The sequence below is a fragment of the Rhinopithecus bieti genome, unplaced genomic scaffold (genome assembly GCF_001698545.2).
Source record: "Rhinopithecus bieti isolate Rb0 unplaced genomic scaffold, ASM169854v2 scaffold_40077, whole genome shotgun sequence".
Taxonomy (NCBI): Eukaryota; Metazoa; Chordata; class Mammalia; order Primates; family Cercopithecidae; genus Rhinopithecus; species Rhinopithecus bieti.
Window position 1 is genome coordinate 608,973 of NW_016816716.1, and position 24,706 is coordinate 633,678.

The 24,706-nt window shown below is 36.0% G+C and overlaps 1 protein-coding gene across 2 annotated transcripts in view; it reads left to right on the plus strand.

Moving 5' to 3' along the window:
• Positions 1-24,706, plus strand: part of MAP2K4 (mitogen-activated protein kinase kinase 4) — a 102,804-nt gene that overhangs the window by 60,544 nt on the left and 17,554 nt on the right. For both annotated transcript variants that reach the window (XM_017855170.1, XM_017855171.1), the window contains 3 exons: positions 6,286-6,405; positions 8,870-8,921; positions 12,195-12,322. In XM_017855170.1, coding sequence (XP_017710659.1) covers positions 6,286-6,405; positions 8,870-8,921; positions 12,195-12,322 — 300 coding nt within the window. The remainder of the gene's footprint in view (positions 1-6,285; positions 6,406-8,869; positions 8,922-12,194; positions 12,323-24,706) is intronic.

Here is a 24,706-nt window from a genome sequence, read left to right on the forward strand (position 1 = left end):
ACCTGCTGGGATTTTGATTGGGATTTTGCTAAATTTGTAGGTCTACGGGGGGGAGCGTTGATATCTTAACAATATTAAGTCTATTAACCCTTTGCTGTGGCATCTCACTTTATTATTTTACATCTTCTTTAATTTTCTCAGCAATATTTTATAGTTTTACTGCATGTCTTTCATCTTTTACTAGAGTCCCCTTAAGTGTATAATATTTTTAATGCTATAATATATATTCTTAATTTAATTTTCTCTTGTGACTAATATGCACAATATCATTTGATTTTTTTTATATTGATCTTGTGTGCAGCAACCTTGCAAAACTTAAATTCCAGTTGCTTTTTTAGCTGCCTTCAGATTTACTACATAGATCATCATTTTGTCTGTGAATAGAGTTACTTCTTTCTTCCCCAATTAGTTCCTTTATTTATTTTTGTCTTGCCTTATTGCATTGGCTAGAACCTTCAGTATGCTGTTGAATAGATACAGTGAGAGTAGACATCCTTGTTTTTTTTTCTGATCCTAGAGGGAAAGCATTCATGTTTTCATCATTAAATATGATATTAGCTGTGGGGTTTTAATAATTTTGTTTTTAATCAAGTTAAAGAAGTCTCCTTTTACTCATAGTATGCTGAGAGATTTTGTCAGGAATGGATGTTAGATTTTTGTCAGATTCTTTTCCAGAGCCTTGAGATGTTTTTGAGATGTATGGTTTGTTGGTTGTTTTAATAATGGTAAGTTATATGGATTGATTTCTGATATTAAGCATAGCTTTTATTTCTGGGAGAAATTCAGTTGGTTATGATATATTGTCTTTTTTATCTGTCATTGGATTCAATTTGCTAAATTACTAACATTAGCTAATTTGCTAAAATTCATTTAAAATTTTTGTATCTGTGAGAGACATTGATGTATAGTTTTCTTATTTTTGTCTGACTTGTATCAGTGTAATGCTAGCCTCATAGAATGAGTTGGGAAATAGTTCCTCTTCCTGAATTTTCTGGGAGAATTTATATAGAATTGGTATTATTTTTTTGTAAATATTTGATGGAATTTACTAGTGAAGCCACTTGAACTTGGCAATTTCTTTGTAAGAGTATTTTTGACTGAATATCCAGTTTCTTTCGAAGATAGAGTTCTGTTCAAGTTACGTATTTCTTGTCGAGTGATCTTTGGTATTTGTTTCTTTGAAGAACTTTATCCCTTTCATTTAAATTATCAAATTTATTGGAATAAAATTATTCATATTTCTTTTTTATTATTTTAATATTGGTAGAGTCTGTAGTGTGTTACTTCTGTCTTCCCTGTCCCTCCCTCCCTGCCACTTGTTTGTGATACCGGTAATTTATGTCTTCTTTTTTTCTTCGCAATTAGTCCAGCTAGAGGTTTATCAATTTTATTGACCATCTCGATGAACTGGCTAGCTCTCAGTTAAATGATTTTCTTTTCTTTTCTTTTTTTTTTTTAAGTCAGGGTCTTGCTCTGTGGCCCAGGCTGGAGTGGTGCAGTGTCATCATCCTAGCTCAACCCAACCTTGAACTCCTGGGCTCAAGGGATCTTCCCACATCAGTCTCCTGAGTAGCTGGGACTACAGGCATGGGCTACCACCAGCCTGCTAATTAATTTTTTTTTTTTTTTTTTTTTTGGTGGAGATGGGGTCTCGCTTTGTTGATCAGGCTAAACTCAAACTCTTGGCCTCTCCTTAGCCTTTCTCCCACCTTGGCCCCCTGAAGCACTGGAATTACAGGCATGAACCATTGCGTGCAGCCTCAGTTACATGATTTTCTGTATTGCTTTTCTATTATTATTTTTATTTTTTGATGGGGGGATTCATTCTGATTGTGGTTTCTTCCTTTCTTTTCCTTATTTTTGCTTAATATGCTTTTTTGTTTCTTTGTTTCTTAAGGTGGTCCATGTTCTTTTTAAGCTGTGAGGTATTTTAAACATAGACTAAATTACAGAGGAGAAATAGCCACCCAAATCCTATATTGGCGTATTTACTCTTTATGTCTTTAAATATTATAAATACACTTAAAGCCCTCATCACATTTCGCTTTCCAAATCTCATCACTACCCTGAGTGTTTCCTTTAACTTGCTTGTTGGTTTAGGTCATCCATATGGGCATTTTCCCCTACATTTTACATAATACTGCTTTCTGTATTTTCACAGTTTAAGTAAATGGAATGCTAAATGCATTCTCTATTATACATTTTATTCAACATAGTTTTCAAGATTTATGTAAATATAGATTCATAATATATAGATTTAATTTATTTTAACTATGTAGTATTCTAATGATTAAAGACACCCTATTTTGTTTTATTTTTAGAAATAATCCTAACATAGATTGCTTCTAATTTTTTACAATTATAAACAGCACAAAAATGAAGAATTGTTTTTTGTGTCTCCTTGACAACTTAGGTTACAGATTATTCAGCATATGTCCCTGGAAATACAATTGCTAAATTTAATGATACCCATGTCTCCAGCTGGAGTACTGACTTACATTTCCACCAAAGTTTCTGTATCGAGAATTGTATTTGGTATCAGTCATTCCTGACTGTTAGTAGCTTATGGTTTCAGTTGTTATGGTTACCTTTTGGTCCACGTTGGCTCCTAGAGTTCAGCTATCATGTCCACACGAAGGGGAAAAAAAAGGGAAGAACTAAAAGGATTTTCCTGGAGCCATGAACCAATGATTTTGTGTTGATACCTCTGTGGCTGTCTTTCTTTACATTTAAAGACGGGGAAATGTAGATTTTAGCTAGGTATATTGTGCAGAGGAAAGGGGGAATGTTTATTGAGTATACCATCAGCATTTACTGTCACAGATCTTTTACCTGGTCTGTACTAACATTTGATAATAAATGTTTAATTTTTGGCAGTTTGAAATGGTATCTCACTTTTAAAATTGCATTTCCTTGATTGGTGAGGTTCAGAATTTTTTACATGTGTTTAGGCTTTTTTTTTTTTTTTAATTGCCTTTGATATAATTACTACTAAGTTTTGTCTTTCCCTAATTAATTTAGCATAACTGTTTATTATTCAGGATGCTGATCTTTTGTTTCTTTACATCCAAATAGATGCTTTTGTCTCTCATTTTTAAACTTTTGGTATGTTCTCCTTGTTTATACAGAAGTATTCATTATAATGGGGTTAAATTTAACAGGTCTTATCCTTTGTGATTTGTTGTTTTTATGTGTGTTCTTGGGAAAAAAATTTTTTCCCACATAAAAGTCATGGAGAACTCTTAGAAAAAAAAACTTTTGCTTTTTTGCAAAATCCATTTGGGAGTTTTTGTATATATATTTGTGAATGATTTGATGTCAGAATTTAATTTTTTTCTATATGGAAGGTCAGTTGTCCCAGCGGCATTCGTTGAATAATGCATTCTTTTACTATGATTTACTTTAACTTTTGTCATGTATCAGATTTCTGTATGTGCATGAACTTTTGCATCTGTTTCTTTGGTGTATTTACCCTTTATTTGTGAGTCTTTGTGTAGTAGGTCAGTATCTCTTCTTTAAAATTATCTTAGTTATTCTTGGCTCTACTTTAATATAAGCTTTAGGGCCAGTTTGTTCAGGTCCTTGAAAATTTTGATTAGAATTTAACTGAATTCTTGGATTAATTTGGGAGAATTTGACATGCTTCTCATCTTGAGTCTTCACATTTGTAATCATGGTCTGCCACTCCATTTGTTCAGGTTGTTGTTATGTCCTTTAGTAACATTTTATATTTGTTTTCATAAAGGTTCTGCCTATTTTATTAGATATATTTCCTGATGACTTAGTTTATATTTTTATTGAGAATGATATCTTTTTAAATTTATTTTCTAATTAGTTATTATTGGTGTATGTTATTGGTTATAAATGAATCTTTAGGAACCCTTATGTTACCTTAGTAGTTGAGTTTTTCATCATTCTCTAGCTTTGTTCCCCCAATAAACCCACATTTATTAACTTCTGCATTTCAGACCTGTGGTCATCCTGTTTTCTGCTTGAGCATGACAGTTCATGCTGCTGTCACTACTTTTTCAGACAGCTCGGGGCATTTCATTTTTTAAATTCAGCTCATTACCATTGTCTTGTTCTTTGTATGACCAAAAGGAACTGTCAGAGAGATAAGAAGGTTACATCAGGTTATGTTCCTTACAAATTACAAAGACGTCTCTCTCTGGAGCTCATTGCTCTTTCCTGTCCCCCCTTCTCATCTTCAGTTCTCAGTTTGCTTCTCACCTTTATTCTCCCACTCCCATGTCCATCTTTCTCTTTTGTTTGCCCGTATTTCCCTTCCTTCTCCCTTCCATTTGGTAATATAGTTTTTAGCACCTGCCAGGCACTTTAGTTTGTGCTTTGCATATGTTAACTCATTTGCCCTTTATCACAATCTACTGAGGATGGTGGGGCAGTCTCATTTCATAGATGAGGGCATGAGAAGACCCAAGCTTATAAAAGTAGAAAGTAGGAGAGTTTGGATAATGTCAGGCGTTTCAGACTCCTAATGTCATTTTTTTTGTTGTTTTTTGTTTTTTTTTTTCACTTTGCTGTATTATTGAGGTTCTTTCTTTCTACTGTTTTGATAAGTGGATGAGGTAAATGTGCTGTATGTCTCTAATAAAAATTTTTAGTAAACCTATTTAGATAGTGTCTCTAAAATAAAGCTATGTCTATTTTGGGTGGAGGGTGTTACTCGATCTTTCACGATAGCCTTTCTCACAGGTCTCTCTAAAGAAAAAGAGGTTTACAGAGAAGAAAGACTTAAATGCAGAAATAATAAGTAAAAGTTTACTGTGTCAAATATGCTTTACAAAAACATATTATGTATAGCCATGTAGCTAGCTATGTGAATATTCTAGAAAGTGGTCCTGTTGTAAGAGTGCATTGTAAACATTGATAAAAGAAAAACATTAGGGACACTGGATTCTATTCATGGGTAAGTGTATTGTTCTGGACAAGTAATTTTACTTTTAACAGGCATTAATCTCCTATATAATCCAAGGATAGAATTGATTATATAATTATTATATAATCGAAGGATACGATATTAGTGGGTAGAAAATCTTTGCTGTATTTATAAATAAGCAACAACATACAGAACTGTTTAAGGTAATTTTTAAAAATCATTTTGATAGTATTTTCATTTTTGTAAGGTACTTTGTAGTTCTTGTTCATCTGTGTATCCTGTACTTTTATTATAATCATGGTATCTGCTTTTATTTTTTATTTTTTCATGACTCATGCATCTCTCTCATGAACTGTATTCATTTTCAAAAATATTGATTTTAGATAATCTCTTTAATGTTGTAGTATTCCCTTTTGTGAGATAGTTCTTCGATTTCTAGTTTTGTTTTTTCTTTTTGTAATTTATGGAACATTTGTTTCAGTTACATTCCCAGACATAGGATGATTCTGTAAAATGGTATCAACACCTTTATTTCTGTTTTATTTTCAAATTGCTGTCAAATTGGTTTAAAACAATCTATAATGCAAGAAATGTTTGAATGATTCAGTTTGATGATTCTGTAAAATGGTATCAACACCTTTATTTCTGTTTTATTTTCAAATTGCTGTCAAATTGGTTTAAAACAATCTATAATGCAAGAAATGTTTGAATGATTCAGTTTAATTATAGCCAGCATCCAGTCGTTTAACAAGTATTTATTGAGTCTTTGCTCTGGCAGAGGTTGCATTCTAGTGGGGAATGTATATGACAAACATAATAAATAAGTAAATTACACTTTACATTAGAGGATGATGAAGGCTTTACAGAACAGAGCAGGACAGGGGAGTGCCTGGTGGGATAACTTACGCTTTACATCAGTTAAAGTAGGCCTCGCTGAGAAGGTGGCATTCGAACAGGGTCTTGAGGCATGGGATTTACTTTATATATTTTGTTTTGCTTTCTTTTTTTTTGTGGCTAATTTAAGAAGTTTATGTAGTCTCTTAAGATTACTGTCATCTATCTTCATTGTTAGTAAGAATGAATGGTTTTCTACATATTTCCTATTTTTTTTCTATTTTGGCAAAATTTGAAATTTTCAAAAAAGCATAGAAGTTTTCTGTGTAAGCCTGTGCCTGTCCATGCAATTAAAGAGTGGGGAAAATTGGCTTTAACTACATTGTTTGTATTTAAATCGGTTGAAGGCTTTAATAAGAAAACAAAAATTTTGCTAGTTTAAGATTTGAAATAAACAAGAATAAGATTGCTCCTTTCTATTATATTTACATTTTAAGTAAAGGAAAGGTGATATTTAAGATATGTAAGAATAACAGATATTTGTTATTTTATAGGGTGACTGTTGGATCTGTATGGAACTCATGTCTACCTCGTTTGATAAGTTTTACAAATATGTATATAGTGTATTAGATGATGTTATTCCAGAAGAAATTTTAGGCAAAATCACTTTAGCAGTAAGTACCTGGTCTTTAAATTATTCATTGTTTATATAGTTATATAGAGATGCTGCTGGAGTTTTGAATGCACATATTTGAGTGTCACGCACAGTACCTTCCTGAAAGTAATTCATAGTGAATAACCAGAGACAAAGTTACTTCTGTGGGGTAGTTAGCACAATAGTAGTCATAATGGTCTCAATAAATACTGCCAATGTTCTTTCCCTTTGAATCTCAATGAATCATAACAGACTGTTCTGTAAATAAAACTAGAAAAAGCAATTTTCTGTTCATTTTTTCCTGTTGCTTTAACTATTTTTAAATAGGTTATATTAGCACAGTTATGCCAAAATTAAATCAGAATCACGGCAGTCTCTTTGAAGCCCCATAATTGAAGCCCTTGGACAAAGTATGTTTACTGTGATTTAAGATTTTGGTTATTCAGTCTAAACTATCTAAAATTTTGACTAGCAGTTTCAGGGACCAGTGTTACTACTAAATTTGGTTAATTCACTTTCACCAGAGTACCAAAAAAGAAAATAGGTACTTTTTTACATATGTGTTTATAGTTTTGAAAGTAAATTGGTTGATCACTTTGTTTCTTGCTCTGAATCTTTAAGTTGACAAATGTATGTACATTTTTTTCCTAAAGGAAAAACATAATTTACTTTTCATAGAGCAAAATTCATAAGATTCTTAGAAACTCCTGAGAATCTGAGCTAATGGCATGTTCTAGGTTAGTTGATATATAAACTAAATCATACAGGAAGTTGTAAAATAGATACTTTGGTTGCATGTAATTTCCCAGTTCTTCCTTACCTGCATACTACCCCTCCAATGTAGTTCACCAAGATATATATACCCTTTCAAATAATTTCATAAAAAGATTTTATGAAAATCATTTTATTTTTAAATTTTATGAAAATAATTGTATAAAATGAAGCTAACTTAGACTAGAAACTTATTCATTATTTAGCTGGGTAATGAAATTTTACAATGATTAGTTTAGCCATCTCTCTCCAATATATTAAACCAGTGGTATCTTGAAACTTGTTACTATTCGTAATAATTATAATAATAGAAAAATGACAATAGCTAATGGTTATTAAATGCTTATTTGCATCAAACTGTTTGTGACATTTAATCTTCATAGCAACTGTCTGTGGTAAATAGTGTTACCCCATCTTTATGGATGATAATCTGAAGCATAGACAGATGAAATAATTAATGTGCTTTGAAGTGTATGCGGTTATAAGTGGCAAATGATTTAAATTCAGGCAGCATGATCCCAGAACCCTGCTCTTAACCACTCTATGACAGGATGACCATGAAATTAGAAAACAGAAAATTATTTTATATATTGCAATATAAAGAATATATACTGTAGAAAATGATTTATTCCATATTTGTGTTAGTCAAGACTTGGTGATCATTTTATATATACTAAGCACACATGTAAAATTATTTTGTGTTTAGTCTTTTCTTGCTAATTAATAAACCAGCAAACACACAAGCATAGCTATTCACAATAAATTTATGTGTTCTACATTTCTCATACCTAGCAGCTTGACATCAGCAAAGACTTCATCTTACAGCAAATGGTTGGCCTGTTGTTTAGTTCTCCTTTAGTTTGAGGTTGTATCTCTCTTCTTTCCCTTCCTGAATAAATGTGTAACATTCTGATCATGATCAGTGACCAGGCAACAGAATAAATTCCCACAGTTACACTAGTGAACAGAGTTACACTAGCTCTTCAAAAATCACCTTGAAGGCTTAGCAACCAATGAGGGTGGATAACTGTGAGGAACTGAGAATTTAGAAAACTTTGTATTTACTATTGGACTTAGAAATTAAAATCGATTTTGCTGCAAGTTATTACTCTTAGTTGAAATGGAACCAGCTCAGTGATCGTTGTTGTCCTGTTTTTATTTTTGAACATGTTAGAGGCCAGGCACAATGGTTCATGCCTGTAATCCCAGTAGTTTGAGAGACTGAGGCAGAAGGATCGCTTGAGCCCAGGAATTTGAGATCAGCCTGGGCAATATAGCTAGAACCTTGTCTCTACTAAAAATGTAAAAAGTTAGCCAGGCATGCATCTGTAGTCCCAGCTACTTGGGAGGCAGTGGTGGGAGCGAGACCCAGTCTCAAAACGAAAAGGGAAAAAAAATACAAGGAAATTTTAGGTTGGAGATACAAAAAAAGATAAAATTTTAAATGAATTATTAAATTATAAGTCTAAGTTACTGGGTTTGTTTGTTTGTTTGTTTGTTTTAGCCATCAGGGAACAGCATATAAAGACAACTAAACTTTTAGATCTGAAATTATTCAGTATCTTTGGATAACAAAGAAATGACAGAATATTGAAATATTAAGCTTAAAGTGTATGCAAAGGACTACATGGGCTATTACTTGTTTTCAACTATTATGCTGTTTGAATAAAAAGAAACAAGTTGCTTATCCCATCTCTTCTTTTTCTCCCTAGACTGTGAAAGCACTAAACCACTTAAAAGAAAACTTGAAAATTATTCACAGAGGTGGGTATGGATTGGTATTTGCTTAATAGAAATTAACTTTTTTCTCCTAATTGATGAAACAGTTACTGAAAATTACAGTGTCACTGTATAAACTTTCCTAAAATATTCGTATTTTTAGCAAAAAATGCTTTATGTACTCTAAAGCTCTTATTACTATTTTTTTCTTTGGGATTCAATAAATTTCAGTCTATCTTAGTATGTTGGACTTAGAAACTGAAATAGATTTTGCTGCACATTGTTATTACTATTAGTTGAAAAATAATTTTTCGTTTGCCTGATAGATAATTAATGTTTTTCTGCATACAAATAAGGCATCGAGGTGGTCCTGTGGACATTCAAAGAAGAATCTGAGGGATGATAGTACTGTCAAGCATTTTAAACGCACGCTATCCCTGTCTGTTGTTTCTTTACATTAGAGGATGTTTCTAAATTGAGAGAAATCTTTTAATTGGTATTATAAGTTGAAATTTCTATAAAGCATGTTGGATTTGTGTAAACAGTGATCTTGCCCTTATTAGATACATATTCAAATGAAACATTTGATGTAGTTGAAGGCCAAACCTAGATAAGTAGTAACCCTGTGGGAATCCCGAATTTAATCCAGCAAATAGATGAATGCTTGCTTTACTTATTACCGTGCTAGACTCAGGGTAATGAGGTGCTGGCTTTGAGGAAACGCACCGGGTCACTACCCCTCAGCAAATTTGTAATGGAAAAACCTAAGACAGTACATAACAGTGTGATTTAGCCTGACAGTAAATAGGAAGAAAAGTAAAAGGTCAAAATCAAGAGAAGTGAAAAATTTCTAATTCTGGGAGACAATTTCTGGTGGTTAAAGAAATTAGTGCCGGGCGCGGTGGCTCAAGCCTGTAATCCTAGCACTTTGGGAGGCCGAGACGGGCGGATCACGAGGTCAGGAGATCGAGACCATCCTGGCTAACACGGTGAAACCCCGTCTCTACTAAAAAATACAAAAAACTAGCCGGGCAAGGTGGCGGGCGCCTGTAGTCCCAGCTACTCGGGAGGCTGAGGCAGGAGAATGGCGTAAACCCGGGAGGCGGAGCTTGCAGTGAGCTGAGATCCGGCCACTGCACTCCAGCCCGGGCGACAGAGCGAGACTCCGTCTCAAAAAAAAAAAAAAAAAAGAAATTAGTAATTGGGCCATTTATTTAAGTTATTTTGTTTGTGGTTGACACTAGACCGCTGAAATTAGTGAACCTTGAACATCAGTATATTTTATTTAATTTTGTTTGGCTTAATGCTTGTTAGAAATAATATTGTTTTTTCTTTTGACCTAAAATTATGTAGAGTTAGGTCCCTAGACAAAATTCATTGTTTCTCTTGTAGTTCTTCTTCTTCTTGTCTTGATTTTTTCCCCTTCTTCATTAGCTGTGTTTTATAATTGTGAGAGTAGCACCTTTGAGGCATTTGTTAGTTACCTTAGGGATACTTAGTGACTGCAGTAAAGCACCAAGGTACTGCCTGGGAAGTAGTTGAACAAAATAAAAAATCTTCAAAAGTAACTTTTGTTTTTCTCTTACTAAATAAAGTGATGAGTTTATAGCTGTCTTTTATCAGTTAGGATCAGTTAGCTTTTTTGTTGGAGTCAGTGCTTTTGATTATAAGTAATAGAAAATCCTGATAACTCTCTTTAAACTTCAAGGAAATTCATTATCTGTCATAATAAATCCAAAGAAGGGGTGGCTGAAAGCACACTATGACTAGGGGTCAAGCTTGCTCCTTTTGCTTCTGTCCTCCTCCATGTGTTAACTCTGTCCTCGGAGTAGTAACAGCTAGAGCAGTTCCCACTGTCATGTCTAGATGTGACTGCCTCTTGAAGAAGAGATGCTCTCATGCTGTGCAGCTCTGTGGGGAATATGGAAATGCACGCTATCCCTGTCTGTTGTTTCTTCACATTAGAGGATGTTTCTAAATTGAGAGAAATCTTTTAATTGGTATTATAAGTTGAAATTTCTCTAAAGCATGCTGGATTTGTGTAAACAGTGATCTTGCCCTTATTAGATACATATTCAATACCTTTCTAACACCTTTTCTTGGCTCATTCACTAGAAGTGCCTCATGCCCTTAAACCAGCTACTATCAAGAAGCATGAGACTACCCTTATAAAACTTATACCAGCCAATAGCTAGGATTTGGAGGTGTGGCTGTTGATGAGAAGAGATACCTCAGTAAAACACAGGTTCTGTTAGAAAATATGGATGGGGCTGGGCGTGGTGGCTCACACCTGTAATCCCAGCACTTTGGAGACCAAGGCAACTGGATCACTTGAGGTCAGAAGTTTGAGACCAGCCTAGCCAACATGGTGAAACCTCATCTCTACTAAAAATACAAAAATCAGCCGGATGTGGTGGTGCATACCTGTAATCCCAGCTACTCAGGAGGCTGAAATAGGAGAACGATAGAACTTGGGAGGCGGAGGTTGCAGTGAGTGGGGATTGCGCCACTGCACTCCAGCCTGGGTGAAAAAGAGTGAGACTCTGTCTCAAAAAAAATGAAAAGAAATTATGGATGGTTAGGAATGGATTTTTGATAGGCCCATAGCTGTTTCAATCATGGTAAGAGATCTTTACTGAATTTTTTTGTGGATCACCTTCTGAGTTACATTTAGATGTTTTCTGCATCCTATATTTTAAAACCTTACTTTTTATTCATTGAGCCAGGGTGGTGACAAGGACATGGATAGAAGGACTGAGCTATGGATAGAGAATTAGTTGGCACATACTGGTAGTGACTTGATTGTCAGTGAGAAAGGGATTTGACATTCCTTATATTTTGACTGTTATGCAATGAATCTGAACTAAATAAATGAATTTGTAAGCCTTTTGAAAATAATTTAATGCCTAAATTTCTTGTGAAATTTTTTTTTGATATTCAGTTTTAAGCACTGGCATTCAGAAAATTGTTTTCCTTTCTCATTTTCAATAGAAGAAAACCATTGTTTTTTCTGTTTTACAAATATGAAGATGTTAAGAGAAAAATCAATCCCTGTCTATATCTTATAGATAAATAAGATGTTTCGTGAAATGACTTTTGCTGTTACATTTACACAATTATAGTTATTAAAGCTACTTGTTTAAAACATGAGTAATTATTGTATGTGATAAGTGAAGATGCTTTACTTCTTATATATCTGAATTTAAGGACTTGACCACTTATGTTGTCTAAGTGTTTTCAATATTTTTGCTTAAAGTGAGGCCTTATGTAACCTAGGAAGAAGCTAATTGTGTACTGGATGATATCTATGTCTTGCAGATATCAAACCTTCCAATATTCTTCTGGACAGAAGTGGGAATATTAAACTCTGTGACTTTGGCATCAGTGGACAGCTTGTGGACTCTATTGCCAAGACAAGAGATGCTGGCTGTAGGCCATACATGGCAGTAAGTGTTAAGTCCAGGCCTTCTTGTTTGATAGTCATTGCACAGAGAGCCTGTGTTCTTTTGTGCTGACCATTAGTCATGCGATTTTACCATGAAACTGCTAGAATATTTCCCTTACCCTTAGGCCCATGCTCAAGTCCTAGCATCTCCATGAAACTTTGCTAAATTATCCCAGTCAGCTCCTGTTTTCATTGTCTTGCTTTATTTCTCTTATTTGGTATTTAGCAGTTGTGGTCTTCTCTGATTATTGTTTGTTCATTATATTCAATTCAACTCATGAAGCAGATGGTAACTTCTCAGAAAGTTCCCACCATCCCTTAGTGAGACAAATGGGAAGCCTTGGGTTCATAGCAGAATTCACTATGTATTACAGAGTCTGAAGCTATATGTTTTGAATATTGTCAGTCCCTGTTTTTGGGGTAGATGAAGCACACCAACAAATGCAGAAGTTGAAGCCTTCAGTATTTTGCAACCTGGAGCCTCTTTTCCTGCAAAGAGACAGATGTACACTATCCATCCATAGATATCACACTCATCTTACCCCAGTATATTTGCCTACAGTGTTCCTACAGCCTAGATTTTGATCTATATTTGAATAAGAATTTAGTGTCTGTATTTCAGACATTTCCTGAGGTGTTGATGTCTTTCTTTAATGTTGCCATGGTTCTTTGGGGACCAGCACACTACTAAATGTGACACAGGCCAGGCGCGGTGGCTCACACCTGTCATCCCAGCACTTTGGGAGGCCCAGGCAGAAGGATCACGAGGTCAGGAGATCGAGACCATCCTGGCTAACATGGTGAAACCCCGTCTCTACTAAACATACAAAACAAAATTAGCCAGGCATGGTGATGGGCGCCTGTAGTTCCAGCTACTCGGGAGGCTGAGGCAGGAGAATGGCTTAAACCCGCAGGACAGAGCTTGCAGTGAGCCAATATTGCACCACTGCACTCCCGCCTGGGCGACAGAACGAGACTTCGTCTCAACAACAACAACAACAACAACAAATGCGACATGTAAGATTTTGTGGTTGTTTCTTGAGGCCTTCCTGCCAGCAGCATTTCTTTCCATCTTTGTAGGCTCTTTTCAACTAAAGATAAGCTTAGAATTGAATAAAATTTTTCTTTTTCTTTGTTTCCTCCTTGATATATATGTTTTCAAATCTAGTGCTATAAATAATAAAAAATTAAGAGTCACAGGCTAGATATTATAGGTGTTCTATATTGTTTGTGATATGTTGTTTGTGAATGGATAGGCTTAGTGCTACTACAAATTTCAACTTACTACATTTTTCAGTCCTCTTTTGGTTTTGTTATATCTTCCCATATCACTTTTTCTTCAGATGAACACGTAAAAGGGGTATGTGTGTGTGTATGTGTGGGTAGACACCTAACCTGTGTGGTAAGACCTTCTTTTAAACTTTTGGTTTTGTGGATGTTGACTGGCTGGGCAGATTTCTTGACTCAGTTTGGAAGATCATTTGTTATCGTGATAACTAGGGACAAATGGCATAATAGTTTCAAAGGCAAGAAATAAAAATAATTAGACATGGAGCACTGGGAAATGTGATTTACATATTTATTAAGGATACCCTGAGAATGAACTGAAATTGTTATCTACAGTTTTAGGGCTTGTCTCAATACTAACAGTGACTAAATGTTTTTTGTTGTGTGACACTAAGAATTATATTTGATGGAAGCAGGCTTTGAAAATGCAATTGAAGCCCAGATAAAGGAGAATACTTTGAATTCAGCTTTTAAAGAAAGATGCAGACTTTCTTTAAAACAGACTTTCTTCATTCTTGTGCAGAGATATGCTTTGCAGGCCCAGGAGATGTAAGACTTCTGTTTTCCTGCTGACCTTCATCTGTGGAACACAAAGGCTGATAAACTCTTTGCCTCTAATCTTTACTGGACCAAACGAAATTCTTCTGTCCATTCTCATTCTTTCAAAGCCTATTTAGATAGACAAGAACCTAATGTTAATTTTAAAAGGCTTCAAGTGGTTTGACTTTTCTTCACATATTGACAAAACATGTTGGAGGTATATCATTTTATTTGAGATTTATAATTGTCTTTAGTCTACAGGACTTAGGATTACTCATTAGATTGTGCAACATAAAAAAGTAAATAAAATGTAGAGTTTACACATAAATTTTCCCATAAATGGATTTCCTGTAAACATTTTCCCAACTCCATACCCTCATATAGGTATACAGTCTTATGTTGCTTAACCACGGGAATATGTTCTGAGAAGTGTGTCGTTAGGCGATTTTGTTGTGCAAAATCATAGAGTGTACGTACACAAACCTAAGATGGTATAGCCTACTACACACACAGGCTAGATGGTATAGCCTGTTGCTTCTAGTCTACAAGCCTATATAGCATGTTACTGTACTAAATACTGAAGGTAGTTATAGCACAACGGTAACTATTTGTGTATCTGAATATAAAAAAGATAGGTCAAAATATGGCAAAAAGGAGGTAGAGGCAACACTGCGGAGGAAAGATGGAAGACTACCAGGCTGCGGAGGAGACTGCTTTTGTCGTTGATGAGTTGAGCAGATTGTAGAAGAGGCTATAGAAAGCGCAATTAGGCCGGGCGCGGTGGCTCAAGCCTGTAATCCCAGCACTTTGGGAGGCCGAGACGGGCGGATCACGAGGTCAGGAGATCGAGACCATCCTGGCTAACATGGTGAAACCCTGTCTCTACTAAAATACAAAAAAAAAAAAAAAAAAAAAAAAAAAAAAAAAAAAAAACTAGCCGGGTGACGTGGCGGGCGCCTGTAGTCCCAGCTACTACTCGGAAGGCTGAGGCAGGAGAATGGCGTGAACCCGGGAGGCGGAGCTTGCAGTGAGCTGAGATCCGGCCACTGCACTCCAGCCTGGGCGGCAGAGCGAGACTCCGTCTCAAAAAAAAAAAAAAAAGCGCAATTGGTGGTAACGCTTATCAACACAGCAAAGTGAATCATGGACCACAAATGTAGTAGAACAAACTTCAAGCCAACTCACCAAGCTGGGAGAACCACTGAAATACGTTGTGACCTGTGTAATTATGCAAAAGAATGCAGCTGGATTACACACGGCAAGTTCCTGCTTCTGGGACAGCTCTGCTGACGGGAGCTGCACTGTGCGATGGGAGAATAAAACCATGTACTGCATCGTCGGTGCCTTTGGACTGGGTATTGGACCTCCTAGTCCAGCCGATGACCTTCCTTCGGTAGTTCATCTTCTAACACCAGCTATGAATTCAGTGAACTCTTTTCTCGTTCTTTTTAAGTCTGTTTTGTGGCACTCTCAAAATGTAGAGGAAAAAAACAAATGACTGCACTGTTACGTGAACTGTGTACTAAACTCAGATGACCCTGTAGGTCACCTGCAGCCTGCGTTGCCACTTGTCACTCTGAATATTTCTTTTCAAAGGTGCTAAAATCTGAAATCTTCTAGTGTGAAACTTGCTATCCTCTCTGAAATGATTCAAATACACTTATTTTCCATACTTTATACTTTTGTTAGAAAAAATTATTCAAATCTAAAAAAATATGATATGAAGAATAAATAATGGTTCACTGATAGAAGGCACTTATCATGAATGGAGCTTACAGGACTAGAAGTTGCTCTAGATGAGTCAGTCAGTGAGTGGTAAGTGAATTTGCAGGCCTAGGACACTACTGTAGACTTTATAAACACTGTATACTTAGGCTACACGACATTTATAAAAAATTTTTTCTTCAATAATAAATTAACCTGAGTGTACTGTAACTTTTTTACTTTATATACTTTTCATTAACATTTTAAAACTTTTTTGTATTAACACTTAGCTTAAAACACAGCCGTACAAAATATTTTCTTTCTTTATATCTTTATTCCATAAGGCTATTCTGTTCACTTATTTATTCTTTTTAAACTTTTTTGTTAAAAACTAAGACATCATTCTAAGCCTATACATGGGCAGGATCGTTAATATCACTGTCTTCTACATCCACATCTTGCCCCACTGGAAGGTCCTCGGGGACAGTAACATGCGGGGAGCTGTCAGTCATCTCCTTTGGTACCAATGCCTTCTTCATAATACCTCCTTGAAAGACCTGCCAGAGGCTGTGAGATAGTTAACTTTTTTTTTAATAAGTAGAAGGACATCAGGTATAGTGTACTGTGCATAATTGTACGTGCTATACTTTTAAATGACTGGCAGTGCAATAGGTTTGTGTAAAACAGCATCACCACAAGTGTGAGTAATGTGTCGCTGTATGTTATGAGGGCTATGGTGTCATTAGGAGATAGGAATTTTTCAGCTCCATTATAACCTTATGGGACAGCCTTTGTATATGTGGTCTGTCGTTGACCAAAATGTTGTTTTGCAGCACGAGACAATTTCTGTATGTGGGTATGGATGTGCCAAACCACCTGAAAGTAAGTTGCAGATGTCATGCATTTTATTCTAAACACTTCAGTGCATATCTCCCAAGAAAAAGACCATTCTTCTACATAACCATGATATCATTACCACACCTAAAAAAACAAACAAGAATGTCATCTTTGAGTATCCCCATTCCAAAAATTCAAAACCCGAAATGCTCCACAATATGAAACGTTACCAGCACCAGTATGACCCCAGTTGAAAATTCACCTGACCTTATGCGATGGGTCACATTGAAAATGCAGGTGCACCACACCTTGTTTATGCAGTGTTCCCAAGGTATAAAAGACCCTTGTAGCCCCCTTTAGCTGCAATATATCTTTTCCACACATGCCCAGATTTTCCCCACATAAGTATGCCTACAAAGGGTAATAAAATGGCATGTATGCAGGTCAGATGTGCTAATGACAGATTCCACACTAGACCCCACATGGGGCCAAGACCTACCTGTACATTACTCATTATATATATATTTTTTTGTTTGCTCATTTTTTGCTCAGTAGCTTAAAGATAATGTTGAAAATGTCAAAGAGGCCTGCAGATACCCCTAGAGAGACAGCAGTTTGTTAAAGGGGAAGTGTTTATGTTTATAGCACAGAAAGTCAAGCTGTTAGAGAAACTGGACAATGGTGTAAGTGCGAAATGTCTTACAGAAAAGTGTGGTGTTGGTATGACCACCATATATGACCTGAAGAAACAGAAGGAGAAACTGCTGAAGTTCTGTGCTGAAAGTGATGAACAAAAGTTACCGAAAAATAGAAAAACACCATCTATAGCTGAAAATGAAGATCTTGATAATGAATTGAAAGAATGGATCTGTCAGACTCGCAGTGAACACATGCCACTTGATGCCGTGCTCGTCATGAAATGAGCATCTACCATGATGACCTGAAAACTGAAGGGAACCGTGAAGATTCAACAGGCTGATTATAGAAATTTAAGAAAAAACATAGCATTCACTTTTTAAAGATTTCTGGTGATAAAGCATCTGCTGATCGTGAAGCAGTGGAGAACTTCATTGATGAGTTCACCTGGGATAGTGGTGATGAAAATTCAACATCAGAACAGGTGTAATGCTGAGGAAACACCACTGTTTTGGCATTATTGCCCCAGAAAGACACTACAGCTGATGAGACAGGCCCTGCAGGATTTAAGGATGCCAAGGGCAGAAAAACTGACGGGATGTGTTAATGCAGTAGACACGTATAGGTATAAATCTGTAGGAGGCAAAATCTTGCATCCTTCCTGTTTGCAGGAAGTGAATGTCTTACCAGTCCATTATTATGCTAATCAAAAGGCCTGGATCACTCGGGATACCTTTTCTGATTGGTTTCATAAACGTTTTATACCGGTGCCTTATGCTCGTTGCAGGGAAGCTGGACTGAAAGAAGACTGAAAGATTTTGTTACCCGTTGACAACTGTTCTCCTTATGCCGCAACCAAAATTCTCATAAAAATTAATGTTTATGCCATGTACTTTCACCCAAATGTGACTTCATTAATTCAGCCGTGTGACCAAGATATCCTTAGATCAGTGAAGGGTAAATATAAAACACTTTCTTGAACATCATGCTAGCGGCAGTGAACAAAGGTGTGGGTGTGGAAGGTTTGCAGAAGACATTTAGCATGAAGGGTGTCATATATGCTGTTGCCAGGACTTGGCCAGCAGTGACGTAAGACGCAGTTGTGCATGCTTGGCATAACTTCTGGCCTGTGACTATTCAGTGGTGATGATGATGATGATGATGATGAAGAACAAGGTAGTGACTTGGATGGATTCTGTATATTAAAGTGAGAAAAAAATGATATCTGACCTCCTTTTATATGTAAAAAATACATCTTTCGAGTCTGTCAGTAAACTGAAAGAAGTGGATATCAAGGAAGTTTTTATTACCAAGTAATGAAGCTTCAGTTTTTCATTTATTGACCAATGATGAAATAGCTGAAATGGTTCTGAATCAAGTGATGATGAAGATGACGTTAACACCGAGGAAGAAATGCCCATAGAAAAAGCACACATTCAGCATATCAAAAGAAACTGTCAACAGATTAAACAGACAACCTACAGAATGGAAGGAAATATATGCAAACTATGCATCTCACAAAGTTCCAATATCCCGCATCTATAATGAACTTAAATTTATAAGAAAGAAAACAACCTCATTAAAAAGTGAGTGCAGGACATGAACAGACACTTTTCAGAAGAAGACATGCATGCATCCAACAAGCATATGAAAAACACAATGTCACTGATCATTAGAGAAATGCAAATCAAATGAGATTTGTCTCACACCAGTCAGAATGGCTGTTAAAAAAAAGTTGAAACAGCAGATGCTGGTGAGGTTATGGAGAAAAGGGAGTACTTATATACTGTTGGTGGAAATGTAAACTAATTCAACCATTGTGGAAAGCAGTGTGGTGATTCCTCAAAAAGCTAAAAACAGAATTGTCATTCAACCCAGCAGTTCCATTACTGGAATTGGGTATTTACCAAAAGGAATAGAAGTCATTCTGTCATAAAGACACATACACATATATGTTCATTGCAGTGCTATTCACAATAGCAAAGACACGGAATCAACCTAAATGCCCATCAGTGAAAGACTGGATAAAGAAAATGTGGTACATATATACTGTGGAATACTCTGCAGCCATAAAAAAGAATGAGAGCATGTCCTTTGTGGTAACATGGATGGAGCTGTAGGCCATCCATTAATATCTAAGGATACTTAGCAAACTAATGCAGGAATAGAACCAAATACCACATGTTCTCACTCGTAAGTGGGAGCTAAATGATGAGAACACATGGACACAAAGAGCAACAAAACAGACAGTGGGGCCTACTTGAGTGTGGGAGGTGGGAGAGGATCAGAAAAAATAACTGTTGGGTACTAGGCTTAGTAACTGGGTGACCAAATAATCTGTACAACAAACCCCTGTGGCATGAGTTTATCTGTATAACAAACCTGCATGTGCAATCCTGGGCCTAAAATAAAAATTAAAAAAAAACAAAAATTAGGCCGGATGCGGTGTTGCATGCCTGTAATCCCAGCACTTTGGGAAGCCAAGGTAGGCGGATCACTTGAAGCCAGGAATTCAAGACCAGCCTGGCCAATGTGTGAAACCCCATCACTACTAAAAACGCCTGTAATCCCAGCTACTCAGGAGGCTGAGGCATGAGAATTGCTCGAACCTGGGAGGCAGAAGTTGCAGTGAGCCGAGATTGTGCCACTACCCTCCAGCCTGGGCAACAGAGCAAGATTCTATCTCAAAAAACATACAAATAAAAAGGAAAGAAACTAAAAACTAAAACTAAAATAAATGGAAACAGAATCCCTCATCCCCCCCCAAAAAAAAAATGCTCTTGATGAAAATGTGTAATATTAAAGGATTAGAGCAGTATGCATTCATAAGACAACAGGAAATCGTGTCAGTTTATAACGTTGAAGAGAGACTTCTAAGACAAAAACCATTGTTAATGAGTTAGATGACTTGGGAGGAAATATTTACAAAGCCATCTAGCAGAATGCCTCCTCATTACTAAAGGACCCCACTTCTGGCCCCTCTGAGCTTGCTGATGTTTACTTCTCACCTAAAAAAAAAAAAAAAAAAAAAAAAATGTCCAGTAGCCTTGTAATCAAAACACAGCATGGTAGTTGGAGGCTGAAAGCCTGCAGCTGTTGGTTGTTGCTGCTGTTTAACAGCTGATGCGGGTATTCTGGCATGATGCTGCTGTGCTACTTAGTTCCCCAGAACCCATTGTTTTTCACTGTATTAATGATACATCGTATTTTTTCCTGTTAAGTATTTATGTGTGAACAAGTGTAACATAATGATTGCTTATTAATAGCATGTAAATTCCGAGTCCGGAATGATGGTGATGCCCAGCAACCACAGATTGTCTACCTGGGTGGCTGAGATAGTGACACTTTTGCTTTTTGGTGGTTCAGTGTACACAAACTTTGTTTCATGCACAAATTGATTTAAAATACAGTATAAAATTACCTTTGGGCTATATATATAGGTGTATATGAAAGATAAATTTCATGTTTAGACTTGGATCCCATCCCCAAGATATTATGTACATGCAAATATTCCAGCATTTGAAAAAATCCGAAATCGAAACACTCAGGTTCCAAGCATTTTGGATGAGGATTTTGGATGAGGAATACTCATTCCGTATTATCGAATACATAGTTCATACTCAGATTTCCCATATGTCAAAAAAACTATTTTTTAGCTGTCAATCCAGGGTCATGTTAAGATTCCACATTGATTTTAGTTGTTACATTCTTTATTTTAATATATACTGAGCTTGATCATTCTTTTTTCTGTGACATTGGTGGTTTTGGAAGTGTTTTCAGAAAGTCTCGCATTCTTATAATATCTGATTGTTCCCTCATGATTAGATTCAGACTACAACTATTTTTAGACATGCATTCTTCATGTATGAGGAGTGCTTTTTATTGCATAACATTGCAAAGCACATAATGGTTACTATTTGTAATGTTTACAGACATGCCTTTTTTAAAAGCAGTTAAAACAGTTGCAGAATAGAAACTGGTATGTTCCTCTGTTCGTTTAGGTCTTGCCATCTCTCAGCAATGTTTTGTAGCTTTCAGTGTGCAGCTTTTGAAGACCTTTTACATTTATTTCTAAGGAATTCATGGTTTGTGATACTATGAAAGGAAAATAAAAACTTGGGACCCCGATTTACTATGCCAAAACAAAAAATTCAGCTGAAAGCTGAGTGATATAAAAAAAAAAACTGCCTTTCCTTTTGTTCTTAAGCAGATAGCTACAGATAAAGTGTTAAATATCTCCACAGGTAGTTACTCTGTTCATCTTATCTTGTTTAAGTGCTGACTTACTAAGGATGAGAGAAATACATAATTGACTATTCCCGTACTTGCTCCTTTTCTCTTGCAGCATACGGATTCAGTAATGTGACTACACCCTCCCTCTTCCCCTGCTGCCTGCTTTTCCCCTTTAAATATTGAAGCCCTCAAAATCATATTTGGAGAAAGGCACAAACTTCCCTCTCAGGCATGTCCTTTGTCCTTGGTGAAATAAACTTTTAAATTGATTGAGACCTGTCTCCGATTTCTTTTTGCCTTAGAATACGGTTATTGGGAATGGAATTAAAAATATTTTCCAATATCTTGCTATTATTATATAGAAATACAGCTGCTTTGCATGTGTTAACATTGGCTCCTGTGACCTTGCTAGTTTCGTTTTACTATTAGTCTCAGTAGGAATTTTCTGTGTCTGTGAATAAAGGTAATGCTTGTTTCCCCCCTTGCCTTTCTATACTGGCTGGGTCCTCCAATATAATGCTGAATAGTAATAATGATAGTTAACATATTTGCCTTATGCCCAATATTAATTAAAAAGAAAGTGTTCTATGTTTCACCAGTATGATGTTAACTCTTATTTTAGATGCCCTTTATGGAAATGAAGATGTTTTCTTCTCTTAGTATGTTGTTATTTCTGTTGTTATTAGTGGGTTTTAAATTTTGTCAGATGTTGATTCTACATTTATTGAGATGACCACATTATTTTCCTCCATTCTATAAATAATGGTGCATTGCATTGATTTTCAAGTATTAAGCTAGTATTGTATTCTTGATATAAACTCTACTTGGTTATGATACATTACCTCTTTGTATGTTGCTGAATTAGATTTGCTTCTATTTTGTTACTTTTGTGTCTTTGTGTACAAGGGCTATTATCTTGTAATGACTTCGTCAGGTTTTCAAAAATGATTATGCTGGCCTCATGAAATGAGTTGGGAAGCATACCCTCTCTCACTTTTTTGAAAAAAAATTTTGTGTAAGACTAGTGTTATTTCTCGCATATTTGAAAAGAGTTCACCAGTGAGTCCATCTGGGTGTGGACTTTTCTTTCTGGGCAGGTTTTTAAATAACATTCATTAAGTAACATGGTTTAAAGGTTATTCACACTTTGATATTCTTTTTGGTAGGTTTTCATTTTCACAAAATATTTCTATTTCATCTGTTTCTGTAAGAACAGTAGTAATGTCCCCTCTTTCATTCTGGTTTTAGTAACTGGAATCTTTTTCTGTGGGTCAGTCTAGCCAAAGGTGTGTCAATTTTATTGATCTTTCCAAAGTACTGTTTTGGTTTTCTTGACTTTTCTCTATTATTTTTCTATTCCTGTTTTACTTGTCTTCACTTTACTTTTTCTTACGTTCTTCCTCCTGCTTGCTTTGGGTTTCATTTGTTCTTCTGTTCTAATCTTTTAAACTATAAAGTAGCTTTGATTTGAGATGTCTTCTCTTCTAATGTATGCATTTTACATTGTACATTTTCTTCTGAGCACTACTTCTGCTATATCCCACAAATTTTGATAAGTTGTAGTTTCATTTTCATTTACTTCAAATTTTTAACTATTTCTTGAGACTTTTTTGATTCATATGTCATTTAGAGGTGTGTTGTTAAATCTCCAAATATTTGAAGACTTCGCAGATACCTTCCTGCTACTGATTTCTAATTTATTTTTTTTTGTGATCTGAGAACATGCCTTGCATGCTTTCCATCTTTTAAAACAAGGTATGTTTTATGCTCCAGAATGTGGTCAGGATTAAGGAATGTTCCATACTAGTTTGGGGAAAATGTTGATTTTGATGTTGTTGGATGGAGTATTTTTTCTCTTGGTTGAATATCTGGGATTTTAATGTGTACCTTAACAGGCAAATACATATATGTACAACAAAAAAAAGTAAATAGCTTACAGTGAATTGTATGCAGCACAGTACTCACGCTCAAAGCAATATACAGAAGTCTTTAAAGTAGTTGGTGCTCACAGGCAGAGAATGTAATACAGTCAACCGTTACGCTTCTGTGGACATTTCTTTCAATAGCAGTTACTCTCAGACTTGGCGAAGGATCCATTGTCAACTCTGTGCCACCAAGACCTTCTCTCTCTCTTCCCTGTCCCTGACACATCATTTAGATGGTCCCTAATTTCAAGGAAATGTAAAGATGTTCCTTTCACAGAAATTACTAAAAATGATTTCTGCTGTACATACGATAGGATAATATATTACTGTCTTGGTAGTGCTTTAATTTGGCTGCAAATGACTAACAGACAAATATCTTTACACATATGTGTAGTGATAAATTTAGCTTTATTGTGAAGTATGGGTGGAATAATTATGATAAATTTAGCTCTTGTTTTGCTTTTGTGTCTCAAATATATTGTGGTATGGCGTCATCCACTGAACAAAGTCTTTTTTTTTTTTTATACTTTAAGTTCTAGGATACATGTGCACAACGTGCAGGTTTGTTACATATGTATACATGTGCCATGTTGGTGTGCTGAACCCATTAGCTTGTCATTTACATTAGGTATATCTCCTAATGCTATCCCTCCGCCCTCCCCGCTCCCCACAATAGGCCCCCGTGTGCAATGTTCCCCTTCCTGTGTCCAAGTGATCTCATTGCTGAACAAAGTCTTTTAAAAATCAAAGACAGTCTTTTTTGTTTGTCACTCATTGCCACAAATGTGACCTTGTAATTCTTTTTTTTTTTACTTTTTTTTTATTTTTTAATTTTTTTTTTGAGACGGAGTCTCACTCTGTCGTCCAGACTGGAGTGCAGTGGCGTGATCTCAGCTCACTGCAAGCTCCACCTCCCGGGTTCACGCCATTCTCCTGCCTCAGCCTCCCTAGTAGCTGGGACTACAAGCACCCGCCACCACCCCGGCTAGATTTTGTATTTTAGTAGAGATGGGGTTTCATCATGTTAGCCAGGATGGTCTCGATCTCCTGACCTCGTGATCCACCTGCCTTGGCCTCCCAAAATGCTGGGATTACAGGTGCGAGCCACCGCACCTGGCGACCTTGTAATTGTTTATGTTTTCAAGTTTTCTTCCTTTCTCTCCCTCTTCCCTCAGCTTCAGCTTTGTAAATGCTTTTGAGTCTTTGGGGGGAATAGTTAAATG